At 39.4% G+C, this 22,793-nt stretch overlaps 1 protein-coding gene across 12 annotated transcripts in view; it reads left to right on the plus strand.

Annotated features, from left to right (window-relative positions):
- The window catches only part of LOC129762050 (cyclin-dependent kinase-like 1), an 87,056-nt gene extending 65,787 nt beyond the window's left edge, over positions 1-21,269 (plus strand). For all 12 annotated transcript variants that reach the window (XM_055760933.1, XM_055760065.1, XM_055760132.1 and 9 more), the window contains 4 exons: positions 20,252-20,417; positions 20,471-20,721; positions 20,785-20,880; positions 20,948-21,269. In XM_055760933.1, the coding sequence (XP_055616908.1) occupies positions 20,252-20,417; positions 20,471-20,721; positions 20,785-20,880; positions 20,948-21,202 (768 nt within the window). In that variant the 3' untranslated portion in view covers positions 21,203-21,269. The remainder of the gene's footprint in view (positions 1-20,251; positions 20,418-20,470; positions 20,722-20,784; positions 20,881-20,947) is intronic.
- The last annotated feature ends 1,524 nt before the right edge of the window (positions 21,270-22,793 follow it).

Raw genomic sequence — 22,793 nt, forward strand, 5'->3', positions numbered from 1 at the left:
TAGGAAATAAGATGAGCGTTTATCAACTTTCATTGAGCGGATTGCCTCTATTGAGCTGAGACTGTCTGAAAAAATAAAATAATGGTCGATGGGCAGTGTTTCAATGAACCCTAGAGCATAGTATATTGCACCCATTTCTGCGACATATACGGAACAAGGATCTTCGAGTTTGAAAGAGGCACTGGAATTTTCATTGAAGATGCCGAAGCCAGTGGACCCGTTTATGTATGAACCGTCAGTAAAGAACATTTTATCAGATCCAACTTTCCCATATTTTTCCGAAAATATCGACGGAATAACATTGGAGCGTAGGTGATCTGGTATTCCATGGATTTTTTGTCGCATGGACAGATCAAAAATGACAGAGGAATTGCAAAAGTATGGGAAGCAAACTTGGTTGGAGATGCCTGGTGAAGGGTGCACGTCGTGGGTAAGGTACTCATGGTATAAAGACATAAAACTTGACTGAGGAGTCAGTTGTAGTAGATTTTCGAAGTTATCAATCACCAATGGATTCATGATCTTGCAACGGATGAGAAATCTGTAGGATAATTCTGTGAACCGAAGAGTAAGCGGGGGTACTCCTGCCAAAACTTCGAGACTCATCATATGTGTCGAATGCAAACACCCCATGGCTATACGCAAGCAACGATATTGTATCCTCTCCAGCTTGAGAATATGAATCCTGGCAGCTGATCGGAAGCAAAAACTGCCATATTCTAACACTGACAATATCGTTGTTTTGTACAACTGAATGAGGTCTCCTGGATGGGCACCCCACCATGTTCCGGTTATTGTTTGGAGAAAATTGATTCTTTGCTGGCATTTCTGTTTCAAATACGCAATGTGTCTCCCCCAGGTACATTTAGAATCAAAATATACACCCAGGTATTTGAAAAACATAGAGTGTTGGATCGTTTTGCCGGATAGGTAAAGCTGGAATTGGGCGGGTTCGTGCTTCCTAGAAAAAACAACCATTTCAGTTTTCTCCGTAGAGAATTCGATACCCAGCTTGAGGGCCCACGTGAACAGATTGTTCATGGTATCTTACAACCAAGGATGCAAAATTTCGAAAGAACATGTTGAAATCGAAAAGCAATTTTTATCAGTGCAAAATATCTCCACCGACATTCTTCACTTCTTTCTATCGCGGTGCCGCTGTGCCTATGACCGCTGGCTCACCATCTCGTTTGTTTTGATATAGTTTTCGTTCCATCAACAGAAATATCAGTTCATTCTCGATGTCAGTGAATGCTCAAGCCGAAAATATCACCTTTCATTGCGTCCTGGTGAAATTTTCGTTGGTCATACACCCATAAACTCAGCACTCAAATGTGCCGTTGCCCATCGATGTGTGTGCAATAAGCGGCACAAAAATGGGACCGGGGCTAGAAACATACTAGGAAAACACACACGAACACGCGTTTAAACGTCTGACGCGGTGTCAGTGAGATGATATTTCCTTGTATGGAATTTTGTTCCCTTCCACTGTCAGCTGATCGAAGATACGTATAAAAATTTCGGGCGTAAATTCTCAGTGAGACAGTGGAACGAATGAGTGTGGGGAATAATGCAAAAACCAAATGTTCCACGTGACGGAGTGTCGGTTGCATGGAATTAAGTTTGGTTCATTTGTCATGAACTGCAGGGGAATTGGTGGTTGATTTTGATGTTGTCTCAATATCTTGCGCTGTCAGTAAAGTGAGTGTGAGATTTTGCAACTCTGCTTGCAACGACTTTTGCAGAGCGACGGGATTAGTACCCGAGATGGAAATAACTCCATCCTCCATCCGCAAGTTGTCTCAGCGTGCAGTCTCTAGTTAGATAATCATCCATATCATTGACGTAAAAACTGTACAAGAGGGGGCTTAGGCAGGAGCCTTGCGGTAGGCCCATAAAACTGTAACGAGAAGATTTTGAGTTGCCATGAGAGAAATTCATGTGCTTTTCTGACAGTAAATTGTACAGGAAATTATTCAGAATTGGTGAAAGTCCACGATTATGAAGCTTCTCTGAGAGAATTTCCATGGAAACTGAATCAAATGCCCCTTTGATATCGAGGAAAACGGAAGCCATTTGTTCTTTGCGAGCAAATGCGATTTGGATTTCAGAAGATAGCAGCGCGAGACAATCATTCGTCCCTTTACCTCGGCGGAAGCCAAACTGCGTATTTGACAGCAAATTGTTCGTTTCGACCCACTTGTCCAAACGAAGTAGAATCATTTTCTCTAACAATTTGCGAATACAGGATAACATTGCAATCGGCCTATACGAGTTGTGATCGCAAGCCGGCTTGTTGGGTTTTCGTATGGCTATCACTCTCAGTTGTCTCCAGTCATGCGGGACAATATTCAGCTCCAGAAACTTGTTGAACAAGTTCAGCAAACGCTGTTTTGCCAAGACGGGAAGATTCTTCAACAAGTTGAATTTAATCTTGTCCGACCCCGGAGCTGAATTGTTACATGAGAGGAGGGCAATTGAGAATTCTACCATCGAAAAATTCTCATAATCGCATTGGAGCGGAATATCGCGTACGACGCTTTGTGCAGGAACAGAATCGGGACAAACCTTCCTTGCAAATTTGAAAATCCAACGGTCAGAGTATTCTTCACTTTCATTGGTATGGTTCCAGCCACGCATTCTCCTAGCCGTATTCCAAAGAGTACTCATAGCGGTCTCCCTTGACAAACCATTAACGAATTTCCGCCAATATCCACGCTTTTTTGCTTTAATCAGACCTTTTAGTTTGGCTTCTAGAGCTTGGTACTTTCGAAACCATTCCACTAATCCAGTTTTCCTGAATTTTTTGAAAGCGGATGATTTTTCAAGGTAGACCTTTGAACACTCCCTGTCCCACCAAAGTGATGGAGGACGACGTCGGAAAGTGGTAGCCGGTACACGTTTCTTTTGAGCTTGAAGTGCGCTATCGTCAATCAAACTTGATATAAAATTATACTCTTCAAGGGGAGGAAGCCCTCAAGCTGGGTATCGAATTCTCTACGGAGAAAACTGAAATGGTGGCTTTTTCTAGGAAGCACGAACCCGCCCAATTCCAGCTTCACCTATCCGGCAAAACGATCCAACACTCTATGTTTTTCAAATACCTGGGTGTATATTTTGATTCTAAGTGTACCTGGGGGAGACACATTGCGTATTTGAAACAGAAATGCCAGCAAAGAATCAAATTTCTCCAAACAATTACCGGAACATGGTGGGGTACCCATCCAGGAGACCTCATTCAGTTGTACAAAACAACGATATTATCAGTGGCAGTTTTAGCTTCCGATCAGCTGCCAGGATTCATATTCTCAAGCTGGAGAGAATACAATATCGTTGCTTGCGTATAGCCATGGGGTGTTTGCATTCGACACATACGACGAGTCTCGAAGTTTTGGCAGGAGTACCCCCGCTTACTCTTCGGTTCACAGAATTATCCTACAGATTTCTCATCCGTTGCAAGATCATGATTCCATTGGTGATTGATAACTTCGAAAATCTACTCCAACTGACTCCTCAGTCAAGTTTTATGTCTTTATACCATGAGTAGCTTACCCACGACGTGCACCCTTCACCAGGCATCTCCAACCAAGTTTGCTTCCCATACTTCTGCAATTCCTCTGTCATTTTTGATCTGTCCATGCGACAAAAAATCCATGGAATCCCAGATCACCTACGCTCCGATTCTATTCCGCCGATATTTTCAGCAGAATATGAGAAAGTTAGATCTGATAAAATGTTCTTTACTGACGGTTCATTCATAAACGGGCCCACTGGCTTCGGCATCTTCAATGAAAATTCCAGTGCCTCTTTCAAACTCGAAGATCCTTGTTCCGTGTATGTCGCTGAACTGGGTGCGATATATTACGTATTAGGGATCATTGAAACATTGCCCATCGACCACTATTTTATTTTTTCAGACAGTCTCAGCTCAATAGAGGCAATCCGATCAATGAAAGTTGATAAATGCTCATCTTATTTCCTAACAAGAATAAGACAACTATTGAGTGTTTTGGTCGAAAAATTATTCAAGATTACCTTAGCATGGGTTCCCTCTCATTGCTCGATTCCGGGGAATGAGAAAGCGGACTCGCTAGCTAAGGTGGGCGCTTTAGAAGGCACACTTTTTGAAAGGCAAATTGCTTATAATGAATTTTTCCACATTCCTCGTCAGTATACGCTCGTAAGTTGGCAGCGCATGTGGAGTGAAGATGAGTTCGGTCGTTGGTTACACACGATTATCCCTAAGGTCTCGAAGAGTGCATGGTTCAAGGAATTGAATGTAGGTCGTGATTTCATTCGCGTGATATCTCGGCTTATGTCCAATCACTACAACCTAAACGCGCATCTCTATCGCATTGGGCACACAGCAAACAATCTTTGTGATTGTGGCGATGGCTACCACGACATCGAGCATGTTGTCTGGTCGTGTATCCGGTTCCATGCTGCTCGCTCTCAGCTCTCTAGAGCACTGAGAGCACAAGGCAGACAATCGGATATCCCCGTCCGGGATATCTTAGGTAGCCGTGATCCTGATCTTCTGCTTCATCTATACCTGAGAAACGCCGATGTCAACGTTTAATGATGTTTCCTTCGTTGTGTCCCCGTTTCATATCCCTCCTATCCAAACGATGAACTTTTACTTAGTCGCGGCAATACATACACACACTCTTTACAGATACACGGGCCAAAGGTTGTGCAGTCCACTGATCATTCAACAAGAGCCAAAGGTTGTACCGCTTATGACAACTCTACACGAGCTGATGATTGCGCCGGCTAGTGACCATTCTATCCTGGATTCCTCGAGTCGAGAAAGACGCACCACGCTAGATATGGGGTACAGACTAGAGGGGCGTTGCTGATTAATGGTCAGCTGCATCCCAATAGCAGGTATCCCGTGTCGGGCACACGTACAGAGCATCGAAGACTGCAACATACCAATTATGAGAACACTTGTAATACTAACCTCGAGCCAACCGCGAGTAATCGGTTACATATTACTAACATAGTTGTAAGCAAACATTGTCGAAATATTGAACTCTCGGCCCCGTTAGGCTGACGCCATATGAGCCTTAATAAAAATATATATTTTGGATAAAAAAAACAGGAAGTGGGTTATATCTATGATATAACCGCAAGGGTGACGTAGGCCTATCGTTGATTTAGAGATCATTTGTATGAAGTTGAATCTGAATTCATTCTGAATGAATGAATATTTGGAGAACTTCGAAAACGAGAGCGTTACGTTGGAGGCACAAGGTTTCATGCATCCAATATTGGATACGGAAATATCCTACTGATGGGGAAGAATAATCTTCAGAAGCTATCCTGTTGATTGCGATTGATTGAAAAATCACAAAACCTAATGTATTTGGTCACAGTGTTACATGGATAGAAAACATTCAATTAAACTCTTTCACATGAATATATTTTGAAAATTCCCAAAGGAACTGGCAGATTATTTTCAGTAACGATTAGATATTTCCACATTTTCCTCGATACTGGAAGCCCACCAGTGGTTAATGCCAACTCGATAACCACCTGTTAATAGCACTTGATTGAAACATATTTGGTCACAGTGTTACATGGATAGAAAACATTCAATTAAACTCTTTCACATGAATATATTTTGAAAATTCCCAAAGGAACTGGCAGATTATTTTCCAGCAATGATTAGATCTTTCCGGAACTTTCTCGATGCTGAATGGCATCTTAACGGAAAGAGTTCTGCGCGTGTATGTGTCGATCCTTCGCCGTCCACCTCCTCCAGCACGTTAGGCAACGATGTTGTCTTGTCGATGTCCTCACGAAAAATGAATGTGTCTCACCACCAGAATATCGCTTAAGTATGCTTTTTGTGTGTGATTGAATCGAGAGAAGGTGTGGTTTACGATGGCAATTTGGAAGGCAAACTAGAGGGGAATGAACTCTCTGAGCTCGGAACTTTCGGCGACTGAGCAATAATCGATTGCGGGCGCATACAATATTGGATACGGAAATATCCTACTGATGGGGAAGAATAATCTTCTGAAGCTATCCTGTTAATTGCGATTGATTGAAAAACCACAAAACCAAATGTATTTGGTCACAGTGTTACATGGATAGAAAACATTCAATTAAACTCTTTCACATGAATATATTTTGAAAATTCCCAGAGGAACTGGCAGATTATTTTCAGTAACGATTAGTTATTTCCACATTTTCCTCGATACTGGAAGCCCACCAGTGGTTAATGCCAACTCGATAACCACCTGTTAATAGCACTTGATTGAAACATATTTGGTCACAGTGTTACATGGATAGAAAACATTCAATTAAACTCTTTCACATGAATATATTTTGAAAATTCCCAAAGGAACTGGCAGATTATTTTCCAGCAATGATTAGATCTTTCCGGAACTTTCTCGATGCTGAATGGCATCTTAACGGAAAGAGTTCTGCGCGTGTATGTGTCGATCCTTCGCCGTCCACCTCCTCCAGCACGTTAGGCAACGATGTTGTCTTGTCGATGTCCTCACGAAAAATGAATGTGTCTCACCACCAGAATATCGCTTAAGTATGCTTTTTGTGTGTGATTGAATCGAGAGAAGGTGTGGTTTACGATGGCAATTTGGAAGGCAAACTAGAGGGGAATGAACTCTCTGAGCTCGGAACTTTCGGCGACTGAGCAATAATCGATTGCGGGCGCATACAATATTGGATACGGAAATATCCTACTGATGGGGAAGAATAATCTTCTGAAGCTATCCTGTTAATTGCGATTGATTGAAAAACCACAAAACCAAATGTATTTGGTCACAGTGTTACATGGATAGAAAACATTCAATTAAACTCTTTCACATGAATATATTTTGAAAATTCCCAGAGGAACTGGCAGATTATTTTCAGTAACGATTAGATATTTCCACATTTTCCTCGATACTGGAAGCCCACCAGTGGTTAATGCCAACTCGATAACCACCTGTTAATAGCACTTGATTGAAACATATTTGGTCACAGTGTTACATGGATAGAAAACATTCAATTAAACTCTTTCACATGAATATATTTTGAAAATTCCCAAAGGAACTGGCAGATTATTTTCCAGCAATGATTAGATCTTTCCGGAACTTTCTCGATGCTGAATGGCATCCTAACGGAAAGAGTTCTGCGCGTGTATGTGTCGATCCTTCGCCGTCCACCTCCTCCAGCACGTTAGGCAACGATGTTGTCTTGTCGATGTCCTCACGAAAAATGAATGTGTTTCACCACCAGAATATCGCTTAAGTATGCTTTTTGTGTGTGATTGAATCGAAAGAAGGTGTGGTTTACGATGGCAATTTGGAAGGTAAACTAGAGGGGAATGAACTCTCTGAGCTCGGAACTTTTGGCGACTGAGCAATAATCGATTGCGGGCGCATACAATATTGGATACGGAAATATCCTACTGATGGGGAAGAATAATCTTCTGAAGCTATCCTGTTAATTGCGATTGATTGAAAAACCACAAAACCAAATGTATTTGGTCACAGTGTTACATGGATAGAAAACATTCAATTAAACTCTTTCACATGAATATATTTTGAAAATTCCCAAAGGAACTAGCAGATTATTTTCAGTAACGATTAGATATTTCCACATTTTCCTCGATACTGGAAGCCCACCAGTGGTTAATGCCAACTCGATAACCACCTGTTAATAGCACTTGAGTGAAACATATTTGGTTACAGTGTTACATGGATAGAAAACATTCAATTAAACTCTTTCACATGAATATATTTTGAAAATTCCCAAAGGAACTGGCAGATTATTTTCAGTAACGATTAGTTATTTCCACATTTTCCTCGATACTGGAAGCCCACCAGTGGTTAATGCCAACTCGATAACCACCTGTTAATAGCACTTGATTGAAACATATTTGGTCACAGTGTTACATGGATAGAAAACATTCAATTAAACTCTTTCACATGAATATATTTTGAAAATTCCCAGAGGAACTGGCAGATTATTTTCAGTAACGATTAGTTATTTCCACATTTTCCTCGATACTGGAAGCCCACCAGTGGTTAATGCCAACTCGATAACCACCTGTTAATAGCACTTGATTGAAACATATTTGGTCACAGTGTTACATGGATAGAAAACATTCAATTAAACTCTTTCACATGAATATATTTTGAAAATTCCCAAAGGAACTGGCAGATTATTTTCCAGCAATGATTAGATCTTTCCGGAACTTTCTCGATGCTGAATGGCATCTTAACGGAAAGAGTTCTGCGCGTGTATGTGTCGATCCTTCGCCGTCCACCTCCTCCAGCACGTTAGGCAACGATGTTGTCTTGTCGATGTCCTCACGAAAAATGAATGTGTCTCACCACCAGAATATCGCTTAAGTATGCTTTTTGTGTGTGATTGAATCGAGAGAAGGTGTGGTTTACGATGGCAATTTGGAAGGCAAACTAGAGGGGAATGAACTCTCTGAGCTCGGAACTTTCGGCGACTGAGCAATAATCGATTGCGGGCGCATACAATATTGGATACGGAAATATCCTACTGATGGGGAAGAATAATCTTCTGAAGCTATCCTGTTAATTGCGATTGATTGAAAAACCACAAAACCAAATGTATTTGGTCACAGTGTTACATGGATAGAAAACATTCAATTAAACTCTTTCACATGAATATATTTTGAAAATTCCCAGAGGAACTGGCAGATTATTTTCAGTAACGATTAGATATTTCCACATTTTCCTCGATACTGGAAGCCCACCAGTGGTTAATGCCAACTCGATAACCACCTGTTAATAGCACTTGATTGAAACATATTTGGTCACAGTGTTACATGGATAGAAAACATTCAATTAAACTCTTTCACATGAATATATTTTGAAAATTCCCAAAGGAACTGGCGGATTATTTTCCAGCAATGATTAGATCTTTCCGGAACTTTCTCGATGCTGAATGGCATCTTAACGGAAAGAGTTCTGCGCGTGTATGTGTCGATCCTTCGCCGTCCACCTCCTCCAGCACGTTAGGCAACGATGTTGTCTTGTCGATGTCCTCACGAAAAATGAATGTGTCTCACAACCAGAATATCGCTTAAGTATGCTTTTTGTGTGTGATTGAATCGAGAGAAGGTGTGGTTTACGATGGCAATTTGGAAGGCAAACTAGAGGGGAATGAACTCTCTGAGCTCGGAACTTTCGGCGACTGAGCAATAATCGATTGCGGGCGCATACAATATTGGATACGGAAATATCCTACTGATGGGGAAGAATAATCTTCTGAACCTATCCTGTTAATTGCGATTGATTGAAAAACCACAAAACCAAATGTATTTGGTCACAGTGTTACATGGATAGAAAACATTCAATTAAACTCATTCACATGAATATATTTTGAAAATTCCCAGAGGAACTGGCAGATTATTTTCAGTAACGATTAGATATTTCCACATTTTCCTCGATACTGGAAGCCCACCAGTGGTTAATGCCAACTTGATAACCACCTGTTAATAGCCGCGCGTGGATGTGTGTGTAGCGATGTCTTTCCAGGGAACCGTTTGTGGCATCACTCTCCTCCTGATAGATTCCCTTCTGGCCTAGGGTGCACAAACAGGCTCTTGGTGACACCGTTCATCCGCGCTTTCATGATAAATAAAGAGCTTCACCGCAACAGCGACAACATGCTCCAATCGCTGTTCAATTAGAACTGAGTGGATTTCCGAGCGCCGCTCGCTTATATACCGATTGGTGATTTCAATAGCCTGTTTTGAAAGCAATTTTAAGACTATTGAAACAAGTTTTTTGATCAAAAAGTAACAAGTATATAACGCGTAGACATTTTATCTTTCGAATGAAGTGTTTATCATACCATTTCGTTCAGTTGTTTAGGAGCTATTAACGCTCAAAATCTCGGTCTCCGGCGTAACGCTTTCGGTTTCGAAGCTTTGATTTTACACCCCGGTATAGAAATGAAAGACGTAGTCCTACGTCAAAAACACAAAAAAAGCCCTTCTCAGGAGGATGGGAAGGAAAGGAGTGGAAAGGATTTGGGTGGGATTAGAGGAGTGGAAGGGGGTGGGAGTGGTATGGGGAGGGGAGGAGTGGGGATGTATTTTTTTGCCATCGCTCCCTTTTAACGCTCATTCGTTCGTCTCGTTGGACTCGCCCCTCTGGCTGAGTCTGCCGATTTGTCTCTATCCTGTTAGTGTGTACCGCTAGAGTATAAAACACGCGGACCCCAAAAAAATATCTTATTTTCTTTCAAACCGTAAACCCGTGTGGTTGTACGGCATCGGCATCGTGGACGTAACAAAGGAGGACAAGTTAAGGGAAAGGCAAAGTCTCACTCGAAACGTGCAAGTCTCTAGTTCCCTGTTGGTCGCATTCACTGATTACTCCGCAAGGGTAACTAGGCCGAACGAATTGGTGCCGGAGCACCAGTATACCTAACAGCGATTATAGAGTTTCGGCCGTCGGAGTGCTCGAGTTGGCTTGCAAAGCTACTCACGACAATCAGAAAACCCGCATCAAGAACAGAGCAGCTTCGGTTCGGCGCTCATCAATGCAACAATTAGTTTCAGTGAGTGGCAAAGTGTTTCTCCGGCACGTCGCATCAAATGTAATTTACTGAACAACATGTCACAAGCTGGATGGGAAGAAAATTTTCAAATGTGAAAGCTGTGGCGAGTGGCAAATGCAATAGCTAAACAGGAAGGTTTAACCGAACAAGATGGGAATATCGAGTGATAACAAAAACACGACACCAAAGGTTCTTTTCAGAACCATCAACATATTCATGAAGAGTAAACAGTAAACTAATCCATTTTTAAGGTAGATAGGTAGGTATTCACGTAGGAGAAGAAAATAAAACAATATATTTAAAATATATATATTTAACAAAAGCTGTCCCCTTTGTATAGTCCTACGTCACTCCGGTTATGTCCCCGACATTACCCACCCGTCTTTTTTTTCATTCTCAATAGCTTTGAGACAAAAATATGGAAAAAAAATATTGAAAGTACATCTGACTAAGGTGTATCGATAAACATCTTCAAACAATTATTTCATCAAAAAATGTATTTATAAAAAAAAATTAAACTTGCGGTACAAGAAAAAAAAATTTCTGGCATTTCGAAATTTTGAAAAAATATAACTTTGAAACCCGCTTCTGTTCTAATTTCTATTTAAATGCGTTCGTACGTGACTTATTTTCTACATGTAGTGCAATTTTTTCCTGAATGTTTAAGAACATTGAGATACACAAGCATAATTTTCTTCATCGTCTGCATTATCATTTTTATTTTCTTGAAATCGATTATTTTATGGTATTCGTGATTTTCATTTTTTTGCATTCGTGATTTCATTCGTGGGTCTCTAAATTCAAAATAAACTAAAAATGCCCATAGGCCAAAAAATTATTTTATTTTTCGCGCAATCCTCCTAAAACTTCAAGAAAAATTACGCTACATGTGGAAAAAAACAACACATACGAAAGCATTTAAATAGAAATTAGAGCAAAAGTGGGTCTCAAAGTAATATTTCTTTCAAAATTTCGAAATGCCTGAAAATATATATATTTTTTTGTACCACGAAAACACTCTAAAAATTCTGAAAAAAATTACATATACCTAAAATAGACGTAGGAAGAAATTTGAATACAAACTAGAGTAGTACTAAAAACTCAGAATAAAAAAAAATATAGGAGGTTGTGTTCAAGACACGACCGCATTGTTGACGTACAATTACAATGTAGTTTAACTGCGGATATTATTTTATTATGCTACGAAAATTTTGAAATAGCCATTCTACCAGTTGGTCATACCGAAATGTTTTTTTTTATTGTAGAATCATTTGACGATAATTGTTTGATGATTCATTCTGGTGCTCGCAAAACAATACATGCTCGAGATAAGCGCAGCTGTCATCCTGAGTGGATAAAGTTTTGCTTCACCATAGTGTCAGTTCAATGCATTGATGACAGAAAACAAACAATGTTAACTGCTTGAAAAAAGGCTGAATATTTGCCTCAGCAGAGATTCATTACCAATACCCTAGCGTAAATATTTCCCTCCCGCTATCTTCCCTCCTTGTTTATATTTATCATTACGTCTGCATAATTTGCAACACCAAACAATCGTCAATCATAACACAAAAAAAAAATTAGGCGATTGTTGCATCGTTACAGGGCCAATGCACACGGGAGCAGATACAAATGGGGTTTCAGAGAGAAGAGAAGAGAAGATGCACTATTTTTACGTACGGGTTATGAAGCAGCACGTACGCATACAAATATCCATACACGATGGCTTGAAGCAACTAAATATACACACACTTATCTCCGTTTTGCGCTCTTTTCAACAGAAGCCCTTTCTGTTAATATTGCCAGTCTAGATTAGCTTAGCTGTCATCTTTTGTGGAGAGAGTTTTCCTACAATCATGCGAAACCAAATCACTGACAAATTTCCAGAACATTTATTTCCTTGGTGAGCTGACGATAGACTAGCTTGATGATTCCCCACACAATTGTGTAGCTCAGAACTTCAATGCAATGGCGTCAGTTTGATGCGATGACTGCAATGCCAGAGACATCAACGAGTGAGTAATTTGGTCGCGTCCACAGCTCAATCCGAAACAATGACATGTGATGACTCAAAACAAGGAAGAACAAGCGATATTCGTTGCTTTGAATACAGAACGATACTGAAAGTTTGCCTTCCTTCTTTGTTTCAGACTTTAAACATCTTCAGTTCGTCCGTCTCTAACCTTTAAAAAGGCCCTTGGAAAACTTTACTTTATCCATCATATTACTCCTCCTCCCTCAATCGCCGTCCAGCTCGCCCAGCAACGATGTTGTTCAGTCGATTTCCTCACGAAGAATGAAAGTTTGCCTCAGCGAGATCCACTGTTTATACTCTAGGCAAATATTCCTTTTCGTTCTTCTCCTTTTCCTTTGGTCACGGAGACTTCACATCTTACGATTTCCGTTGCTCGTCGATAAGTTGCTCGCTATTGACAGCTCTGTTCGGGAAAACACACAAATGGACAGAACAAATGTATGAGGAGATGGGTATGTCTCCAATTTTCATCAATTTAAATCATATACAGACTATGGGATTGTAATGTATAGCACATCAAACAAATCTTAGGGATTTTCCGATTCGTTTGATATATAAATCGCCAAAACCCGTTCGCGGCAAAAATAGTTATAAACGTTAACTTTATTTCATAAAAACGTGACCTGTTTTCTGATTTGGCACCCTTAATGAAAGACGTAGTTCTACGTCAAAAAAATTAAAATTTTATTTCAATTTAAAATAAAAATTTATTTAATTTTTTTTTAATATTTGATTCTTTTATGAAGAAATTGTTTGAAAATATTGATCAATACACCTTAGTAAGATGTACTTTCAGTATTTTTTTCCATATTTTTGTCTCAAAGCTATTGAGAATGGCGTGAAAAAAAAACGAGAAGGTGCATTTTTCACCATAGATCCTATGATGTACCATATAAGGACTCAAATATATGGTACTACTGCCAAAATGTTTTATTTAGTACTCTATACAATATTTTTCATACAGCTGGTGATTTGGTTTGAGGGCACTTTTTGCTCCCTTATCCAGCCAGACTCTTCGGAAATATTAGGCTGTCAAAAAAGTCCTGCGGTATTTTTTTGGAATTTTCATTTGTTCATAAAATTAGTTACAATCATCTGTTTTAAGTCAAATATGCGCCGGTTTGTTCGATGACTTGTTCCCAACGAGATGCCAACTTCATAATACCCCTGTTATAGAAGCTCGCTTCCTTATTGGCAAAAAACTCGGATAGCCAATTTTCACAGGCCTCTTTTGTGGCTAACTTCTGACTACCTAGCTCGTTCGCCATGGACAAAAACAGGTGGTAGTCACTTGGTGCAAGGTCCGGACTATACGGCGGATGCAAAAGAACCTCCCATCCGAGCTCCCGAAGCTTCTGGCGCGTCACCAAAGAAGTGTGTGGCCTGGCGTTGTCCTGATGGAAGACAATGCGGCCTCTGTTTATTAAAGATGGCCTCTTCTTCATGAGTGCTACCTTCAAGCGGTCCAATTGTTGGCAGTACAGGTTCGAATTGAACGTTTGGCCATAGGGAAGCAGCTCATAATAGATTATTCCTTGACAATCCCACCAAACACACAGCAGAACCTTCCTGGCCGTTAATGAGGGCTTGGCCACCGTCTGAGCCGCTTCAGCGGGCCTCGACCACGGCCGTTTGCGCTTCACGTTGTCGTAAGTGACCCACTTTTCATCGCCAGTCACCATCCGCTTCAGAAACGGGTCGATTTTGTTGCGATTCAGCAGCGATTCACATGCGTCGATACGGTCAAAGATGTTTTTTTGCGTCAACGTGTGTGGAACCCATACATCGAGCTTCTTTGTGAATTCAAGCTTCTTCAAATGGTTAATAACGGTTTGATGACTTATCCCCAGCTCTTGGCCGATGCTACGGCTGCTACGATGCCGGTCTTTCTCGGCTAATTCAGCGATTTTGTCGCAATTTTCGACGACAGGCCTTCCGGAGCGTGGCGCATCTTCGACGACCTCTACACCAGAACGAAAACGTTGAAACCATCGTTGTGCTGTGGAAATGGAAACTGTATCGGGTCCATAAACTGCACAAATTTTATTGGCATCTTGAGATGCATTTTTGCCTTTGTCATAGTATAAAGTGACCAGATGGTCAGAGGTCTAACGCGGGACACAAAAAACAAAACGTTATGTATATACGTTATGTGAACATAAACCATAGTTTAGCGAGTTTAAACTGATCAGTATTATTTCTTTCTGAGTATCGGCACTCAGTTGTGATTTTTCGGTGGTTTACGCCCGAAAATCACTCGCTCGATCAGAGCATTTACGCCTGGCAAGCACGATTCAAATTCTACAATTTTCTTCAAATTACCGAATGAAATGCTCGAAAATTCCAATTCATTTTTCATCGATTTTAGTGTTAACGTTGAATGCATGCAGACTAATTTCGGATGGCGATGAAAGATAATTTATAGGAACGAATTTTATTTAAATCTTACATTTATTAAGTCTAGAAAAAAAAAATATTCAAGGCTGTTGATTCGCAGCAGCAGCAGCACTGTCAAGCAACTTGATGATTTTTCAGTACTCAAGCTCTAACCCACAGCGAAGGAGTTGGACATCCTGAGGCACTTTGTGTCCACCAGATATAGCCGATCTGGTATTTACAATATCATCTCTTTGCCGCCCCTTAAGCCGGGAGATCGTAGCAACCGGCCGAATGGTGGAGAAGAATCTGGCCAAAATGGACATTTTTATGCGAAAGTGTCAGACAAGACCGGCCGTATCTGAGCAGCAGGCAATCACCCAGAAGGAGTAGCTTGAGGTGCTGGTGAAAAATTTCTTTACGGCGAAAGAAGTGAAAAACTTATTTTCGTACTCAGAAAGACGAGACGTACTTGATGCTAGAATTCAACGAATGGCAGGGGACCGGGTACTTTACGTTCCCCAGGTAATCGATGACGTCGAATATATCATTCACATCAAGTTCTCGAAGAAGGTCCTTCTCTGACAGACGTGAGAGAAATGTCCAAGCCGCTCTTCTTTCGAGTCATATTGTGAACGGGAGATATATAGTACGAAGTGCTTGCCGGAGTTGGGAAGGTGATGTGGACTTTATTCCGAACCCTGGGATCAGCCCATTATGCAAAAAGATCACTGGAGGATGGATCGGCTGAAGATAAACATTATCGCGAAGACCACCAACCTTCCCAACATTCCCCAGCTGCGCTCGATAGAAAACATTTGGGCGAATGGACAAAAAAAAGGAACCCCCAAAGCCACGAAAAGGTAAAACAAAACGCCGATATACATATTTTCATCGGCCATGGTTCAGGTTCCGGCCAACTTCCATAAGACTGCTCAGCGCTTCATTTACGATACTTCATCAAACAACTCTGTCTCTTCTTGTCAAGTATACACTAGTTCTTCCGGCTTATTTAAAACGTTAAGCCCTGACCGAGCTAGAGGACCGAAGATGAACTTTTTATCTGGCTCACGTTGGTCCCTATTTATATCGCGGGACATTTTCGTTTATTTTGCCAAATGCGGGACGGAATCTTACGCGGGACATTTTGTTGAAATGCGGGACTGTCCCGCGTAACGCGGGACGTCTGGTCAGTTTATCATAGTAGTACTGTAAAATATGTCGGATTTTCTCTTTATTTTGCTCCATATTTGCGACACTATAACTCACGAACGACTTAACCAAACAAAACACAGTCAAGGACTATATTATAGCGCGCAAAAATACCTTTACAACAAGCTATAGTATGACTCGATACAATGAATACAACTAGAACTACGCGCTTACAACGACACCTCGCGGAAATACCGCAGGACTTTTTTGACAGCCTAATATAAAAAAAAAAATTTGTATCGCGCAACACTGAAACAAATCTGAAAAAAATCACACATACTTAGAAAAGAAGTAGAAACACATTTAAATATGAATTAGAGTAGTACTGAATCTCTAAATCCAAAAAAAAAAATCAAAATTTCAATATTTTTTTAGTACTTAAATTTTTGATAATTTTTTTTTAATAATTTTCATTGATACTCCGTAGTAAGATGCACATTTAGTATTTTATTCAAATTTTTATCTCGTAGCTTTTGAGGATGACGTGAAATAAACGAAAAAGTACGTTTATCACTATAGATCCTACGTCAAACCACATAGGGGTTCAAATAAACCGCCAACATTTCTTATTTAATATCCTATACAATCACCTCTATTCCGGTGCACGAACGGGTTTGAAATTAGATGATGCATTTTATCTCAAGATCGATTATTTGCGATGTGAAATACGAAATTTTCTTACAGTTCAAAATGTAAAGTATTGCGTAATTTCGGTTGATTTTATTATATAGTTTTACTATCATTCTTCAGATGCCAGAAGCAACCGGAGATGTGGAAACCTTTGCGTTAAGGCTGAGATCTCTCAGCTGATGTCATCAACAGGTTCTACCCGAACAAAAAAATATTCTTGCGTAAATTGATCACCAACTCTTCGTATGCTCTCGACAAAATTCGTTATAAATCGCTCATCTAACCCTTAATATTGAACAGCGACAAGGAGCTGTTTATCAAGCTCATTTTTAACAAGGAAGCTGGAACTCTGACTAACATCGATATTTCCCAGCAAACATTAAATCGCATAACAAGCGTATATATAACATTATATGCTCTTAATTTTGGTTGGCATATAATGCGCCTAACTGGCATATGCATGCAAAAGTGGAGGCCATATACATACATGGCAAATGCTTACCGAATTAGTTTGGATGAATATGCAACTTTGATCGGCTATAATAGCGATTATGGTGAAATTGAATTGCGATTAAATATGAATATATTCATGAATTGTCAACGCACCTAATACGACTTTTGCCATACTCATATACGATTTATTACAGACATAGAAAAAAAAAACAAATGGCGCAAAATATTTTCGTGAAATGTTTATTATAGCCTCACGAATCGCCATTTTTATATATGAGTATTTATGTTTGTAGAAATAATAATTATTTAATTGACTTGTGTTGGGAGTAGAATATAAATGTTTAAAATGGCACAGATTGATGTTTGGTAAAAACTGCTCCGATGTGGGTTTGAACTCCAGCCGTCTGGATTATCATCCACCAGCTATCTCGCGCGGCTATATGAAATTTAATTCAACAGCGGTTAAAACTCATACATATGATTCGATATGATATAACCTAATACATTCTATACAGTAGGATCAGTCATTCCTGGTTGCCGATTTTATTATTTAACTAGATCAAAGAACTAGAACAAAGAAAAAGATCTTTGATTTCCCTATCATAGACACCAAATATATAGTATCATTGAACTGGAATGATAACAAATAAATGAATATCAATGAAACTATCTCAATTTTAGATTATTTTTATTACAATTCTCACTGTACAATTTGCTTTCTCAATCATATCCAACTAAAATCTGATTACTATTATAATAAATATAATAAATCAATCAAAACGATGCGATGCAATTTGCCAAATTCGATGTGATATATATCTAAGATCTAAGCCACTTTTTTTAAATTTGATTATTTTATTCTTCCGTATTAAAGCATTTCATTGACATTTCAATATGATGTAATATGTTCTTTATTAAGATCTAATATGATTTACTGTTTCATGATAATCTTCAGCATGCAACACGATTTACTACAGTACTGAATCGATTCAAATTATACGCTTATACGACACACAAACTGCATCAGCGTAGTATACGCATATGATGCGGATTAAATATATTTTACGACAATGTACATCATAAAATTGATGTTTAGTATACCGAATTGCGACTTAATTTGATAATGGTATATAAAATCGAGTTTTTACATTTTATGCGATTTCAAACATACACGATACATACTTTGATTGATATTATATGCGATTATGATTTAATCTGATTTCTTGTAAGACTTAGCACGTGCAAAATTATACGATTTAATGTTTGCTGGGTTGTATCGGAATGACCAAAACCGATCTGGTCAATAACCGTGGTACGATCGCCAAGACCGGAACGAAAGCGTTAATGCAAGCTTTGCAAGCCGGAGCCAAGATATGGAAGATTGCTATCAACTGTTTCCATTTACAGCATGCTATCTTTAAAGATTATTATAAAAAAATTGACTATTTGATAGATGTAAACGTTAATATTTTTTATTTTCTTTATTGTATCTTCGCTTTTTTAATTCTTCGGCTCATCTTCATGCACAGATATTGCCTGAGGATGCATTTTAAAGTAGACTGGAACAATCCAATAAGGATTTTATTCTACATCCTTAGCATATTTGAGAAGTGCCTCACGCAGATCTTGATCATCTTCCACTCTCTTGTTCAGACCAAGATTCCTAATTACATACGACGTCAAGGTTTTTTTCTTCTCTATTATAGTGACTTTCAGCACATTTTGGCTGGTTCGTCACTTTAACTTACATTTTTGGAAGAATGTCGGGAGTGAGAATTGAACTCGTGACGTGAGAGGTATGGATGTTACCATTACGCCAGATCGCCTCCACGACGTCAAGGTGCCTCCGGAGCTGGCGACACGCCCCTTTGTTCACTGGTAGGAGGAAAATTTGGTCGTTTGGATTTAACAAGAACCAAACGATCCTTCTCCATCTTCTTCCGATGAGAGCGAGACTTCTCCTGACGGAACATCGAAAACGCGTGGGGAGTAATGACTTGGGCGGCTCCGATCACTTCCGCATCTGTTCCGGCGATAGGTACGATCCACTCAAAGCTTGGCTCCTCTCACACTTCGCTTCTCATCGCACAATCCGCAGATAATTCCATTTCCACACCCAAGGAAAATCTGGTTCAACTTCGGATGCCAATGAGTTTGAATTACATGTGAATCAGTAAATGGAATAATCGTTCCGAAAGCATGCGGGAAACCTTTTGAAAGAATCGATCCGAAAAATCGAAAATCAGATCTTCTAAATATCGATCCGAGATCGCCCAATCCTAGTGTAGCCCTCTGCTGAATCTATCACTTTTGAATTGACGTTACTCTCGTCGTTCTCATCCTCTGACGTCTCACAACGAGTCGGAATTCTGATGATGGAAGAGAACCAGAACTAAGACCCGCAAGTGCGTCACTCAGTCTAACATCCTCTTCTGCAGTCATAGAGTCAATCTTTAGGAAGGATTTTTGCCGCCAGGGAGAGACTGCCCGAAGTGTTTTGTTTATTTGGATTGTTCATAGCAGTCTAACGAGTTGCGCGGTAAAGATGGTGCGCTGCATCAATAACCGGTTTAATGCATTAAGGGCAGAAAAGTACTGTGAAGGGCACCTTGGTACCCAACAGGCTTAGGGCAGAGTATTTGTTTAAACTTCCGGACCATTCATCCATCGCGTCACACCTTGACTTAGAGGTTTATCAATCTCTTTCTTCGCATAATAACCAGGTATAACAGCTATTACAACCACCCTCCTCAGGGGCTTTGAGCCCTCTGCACTGGTTTTAGGTTCTTTTTTGGACATGCTACTTTAGAAATCAGTCATTCGCAGGTCTGTGTCCAGATTGTCGAGGCATATAGTTTGCTAGAGACTTCACGGCGCATTCAATACATCAGAAAGCTTCCAGAATAATATCGAGAAGTGCCAAAACTTTATCCATTAAATATACCATAACAATAATATATAGTTATAATAAGTCTACATTTTCAGGGATGTCCGGATAACCTAACCAAACAAATCACATTTCAAACTATTCAAGGCGTCGCGTACTGTCATAAACAAGGATGTTTACATCGTGACATTAAGCCAGAAAACATCCTACTAACCGCCCAAGGACAAGTAAAACTGTGTGATTTTGGATTTGCTCGCATGCTAAGTAAAAAAGTTAATGTTATAATTGCATTTCATAGGCTTACAGCTGATTTTTAGGTCCTGGAGAGAACTACACTGATTATGTTGCAACACGCTGGTATAGGGCACCAGAATTACTTGTTGGCGATACTCAGTATGGAACACCGGTCGATGTATGGGCTATAGGATGCGTGTTTGCTGAGTTGGTGCGTGGAGATGCTCTCTGGCCAGGCAGAAGCGATGTTGATCAACTATATCTAATTCGACGTACCCTTGGTGACTTGCTACCTCGACATTTAGCAATATTCAATCAAAACGAATTTTTCAAGGTACTGTAAATCATGGTATGTTTTTTCGGTTGCAATATTTATTTGTTCATGTCTTCAACCTAGGGCATCACATTACCAGTTCCTCCAACACTGGAGCCGCTAGAAACCAAAATGCCATCGCGCACTCTATCGAATCCGATGATGATGGATTTCCTCAAGGTGAAAAGAGAATAGAAATTTGTATCACCGCAGTAACTTGTAACTTGTTCTTTCCTGTTCTCCATAGAAATGCCTCGACAAAGATCCAGCTAAACGCTGGTCATGCGAACGGCTAGCGCTTCATACTTACTTCGAGGATTATATAACAAAGCAGAAGGAAATCGAGCAAACCATCACGCTGGAAAATCAAAAGCAAAATATGCGCGAGTCAAAATCTAAAATATCTAATACATCGTTACCACAATTACCGGCCACACAAGAATCTCGAGTACCACAGAAAAATTTCTATCTACGTTCCGATCATCATCTACCCACCATATAGATGATCCCACACATATAGTGATGTAATTTGGAATATTTTTCTAAATGTTAAATACAAAACAATATCAGTGGAAACAATACAATTTTGTTTAATGTCATCTGTCAAATACCAACTCGTTCCAATATAGCATTGTCATGCGACAAAATGAGTATCCCTTTGACCAAGTCAAACAAGTTTGTATATTTTTTGAGTTTCTTCACCCACAAGATGTCTAAACGTTCTTCTTTTCGATGATAGTTTTTAACATATCGCACGTTTACTTTTGTCCGCCACGGTACCATTGATGCTATTTTTCTCCAAGAAATGTTCGAGAGCAAAATTCATGCGCTTTTTTACAACTTCAGGTTTCCATTTTTAGTTCGATTTCGTAGTTAGTTCGATTAGTTTGCAATAACTGCTAGATTGATACAAGAAATATATCGTGTCACGGAAGTGGCGTAGCGTGACCGGGTGACACCTGGGGCGGTTGTCTTAGGTGTCATCCATCAAATCAAACCTTGTAATCAAAACTTTGTTCAGTTTTTCAATGAAAACAACAAATTTATCGAATCCAGAAATTTATTTACTTTAATATTAAATGACAGGAACAACAAATCATAATATTTTCACGACTCGACTAACAAAACATCTGAACAAAAAATCAATGTCAATAGACATTAGTTAATTTTACTTCAAATTAATTTACCACTCGCGCCTCTCATTGGTCGGACAGCTAGAAAAAGATTTTAAGAAAGGTTAGTAACAACTTTAAACCAACTTCAAAATTTGGAAGCGTTCCTTGGAAGTCCCACAATCCCCATCCTAGACTCGACAAAATAATTAGAGGAACAGAGCGCGAAGTCGAAATTTTTAGGTGTTTTTTGAAATGCTGTAATTTTGTAAAAAATCAACACATAGAGATCGGATGTATATCATTTTAAAGCTTAAACTTTCATGTTTAGGAATAGTTTGAAATCGAAAGTTTGGAATCGTTTATTTCGAGAATACGCATAGCATTTTGTATTTCTGGTATAATTTGCCATAAAATGCTCCTCTTATTAGCTCCAAACTTTGATCGGCCTGCTATAAAAAAAGGCTAAGCGTATCCATATGAAACGTTCACAGGGGTTTAGGGGATATACTCGGTTAAAAATTTGCCTGCAAACACCAGAGCTTACTGAAATATTTGCAGAATTACAGCAGATTTCGTGAAACACTATGAAAATCACCATAATATAATTTTCAAAAGTTTTTGAAATCAATGCAAAACATTCAAATAATTTTTTTTCGTCCAAGTAACAAATTGTCCTTGTACAGAATTTAGTGTGTTTTTCAAAACAACCTTTTCATTTGCGGTTCGATCATTATTTATTGGATTATTTGTGATCAAACACGAAGAGGAAATTTTTCATTCAATCAAAAATTTCTCTGTATTGAAAGGTCCTACGGGAACATCATAGGCTTTCAAATGAAATTTGGTTGATAAGATTTAGTTTTAGTTTAGTTTAAAAAAAATGTATTAGTCCACAATTTAAAAAAAACGGAAAGAAATCGTTTGTTAATTTCTTCCCGATATTTTTGTCCACTACATCTACGTACACTAAGATCAATT

Source organism: Toxorhynchites rutilus, chromosome 1 (assembly GCF_029784135.1).
Source record: "Toxorhynchites rutilus septentrionalis strain SRP chromosome 1, ASM2978413v1, whole genome shotgun sequence".
Classification (NCBI taxonomy): Eukaryota; Metazoa; Arthropoda; class Insecta; order Diptera; family Culicidae; genus Toxorhynchites; species Toxorhynchites rutilus.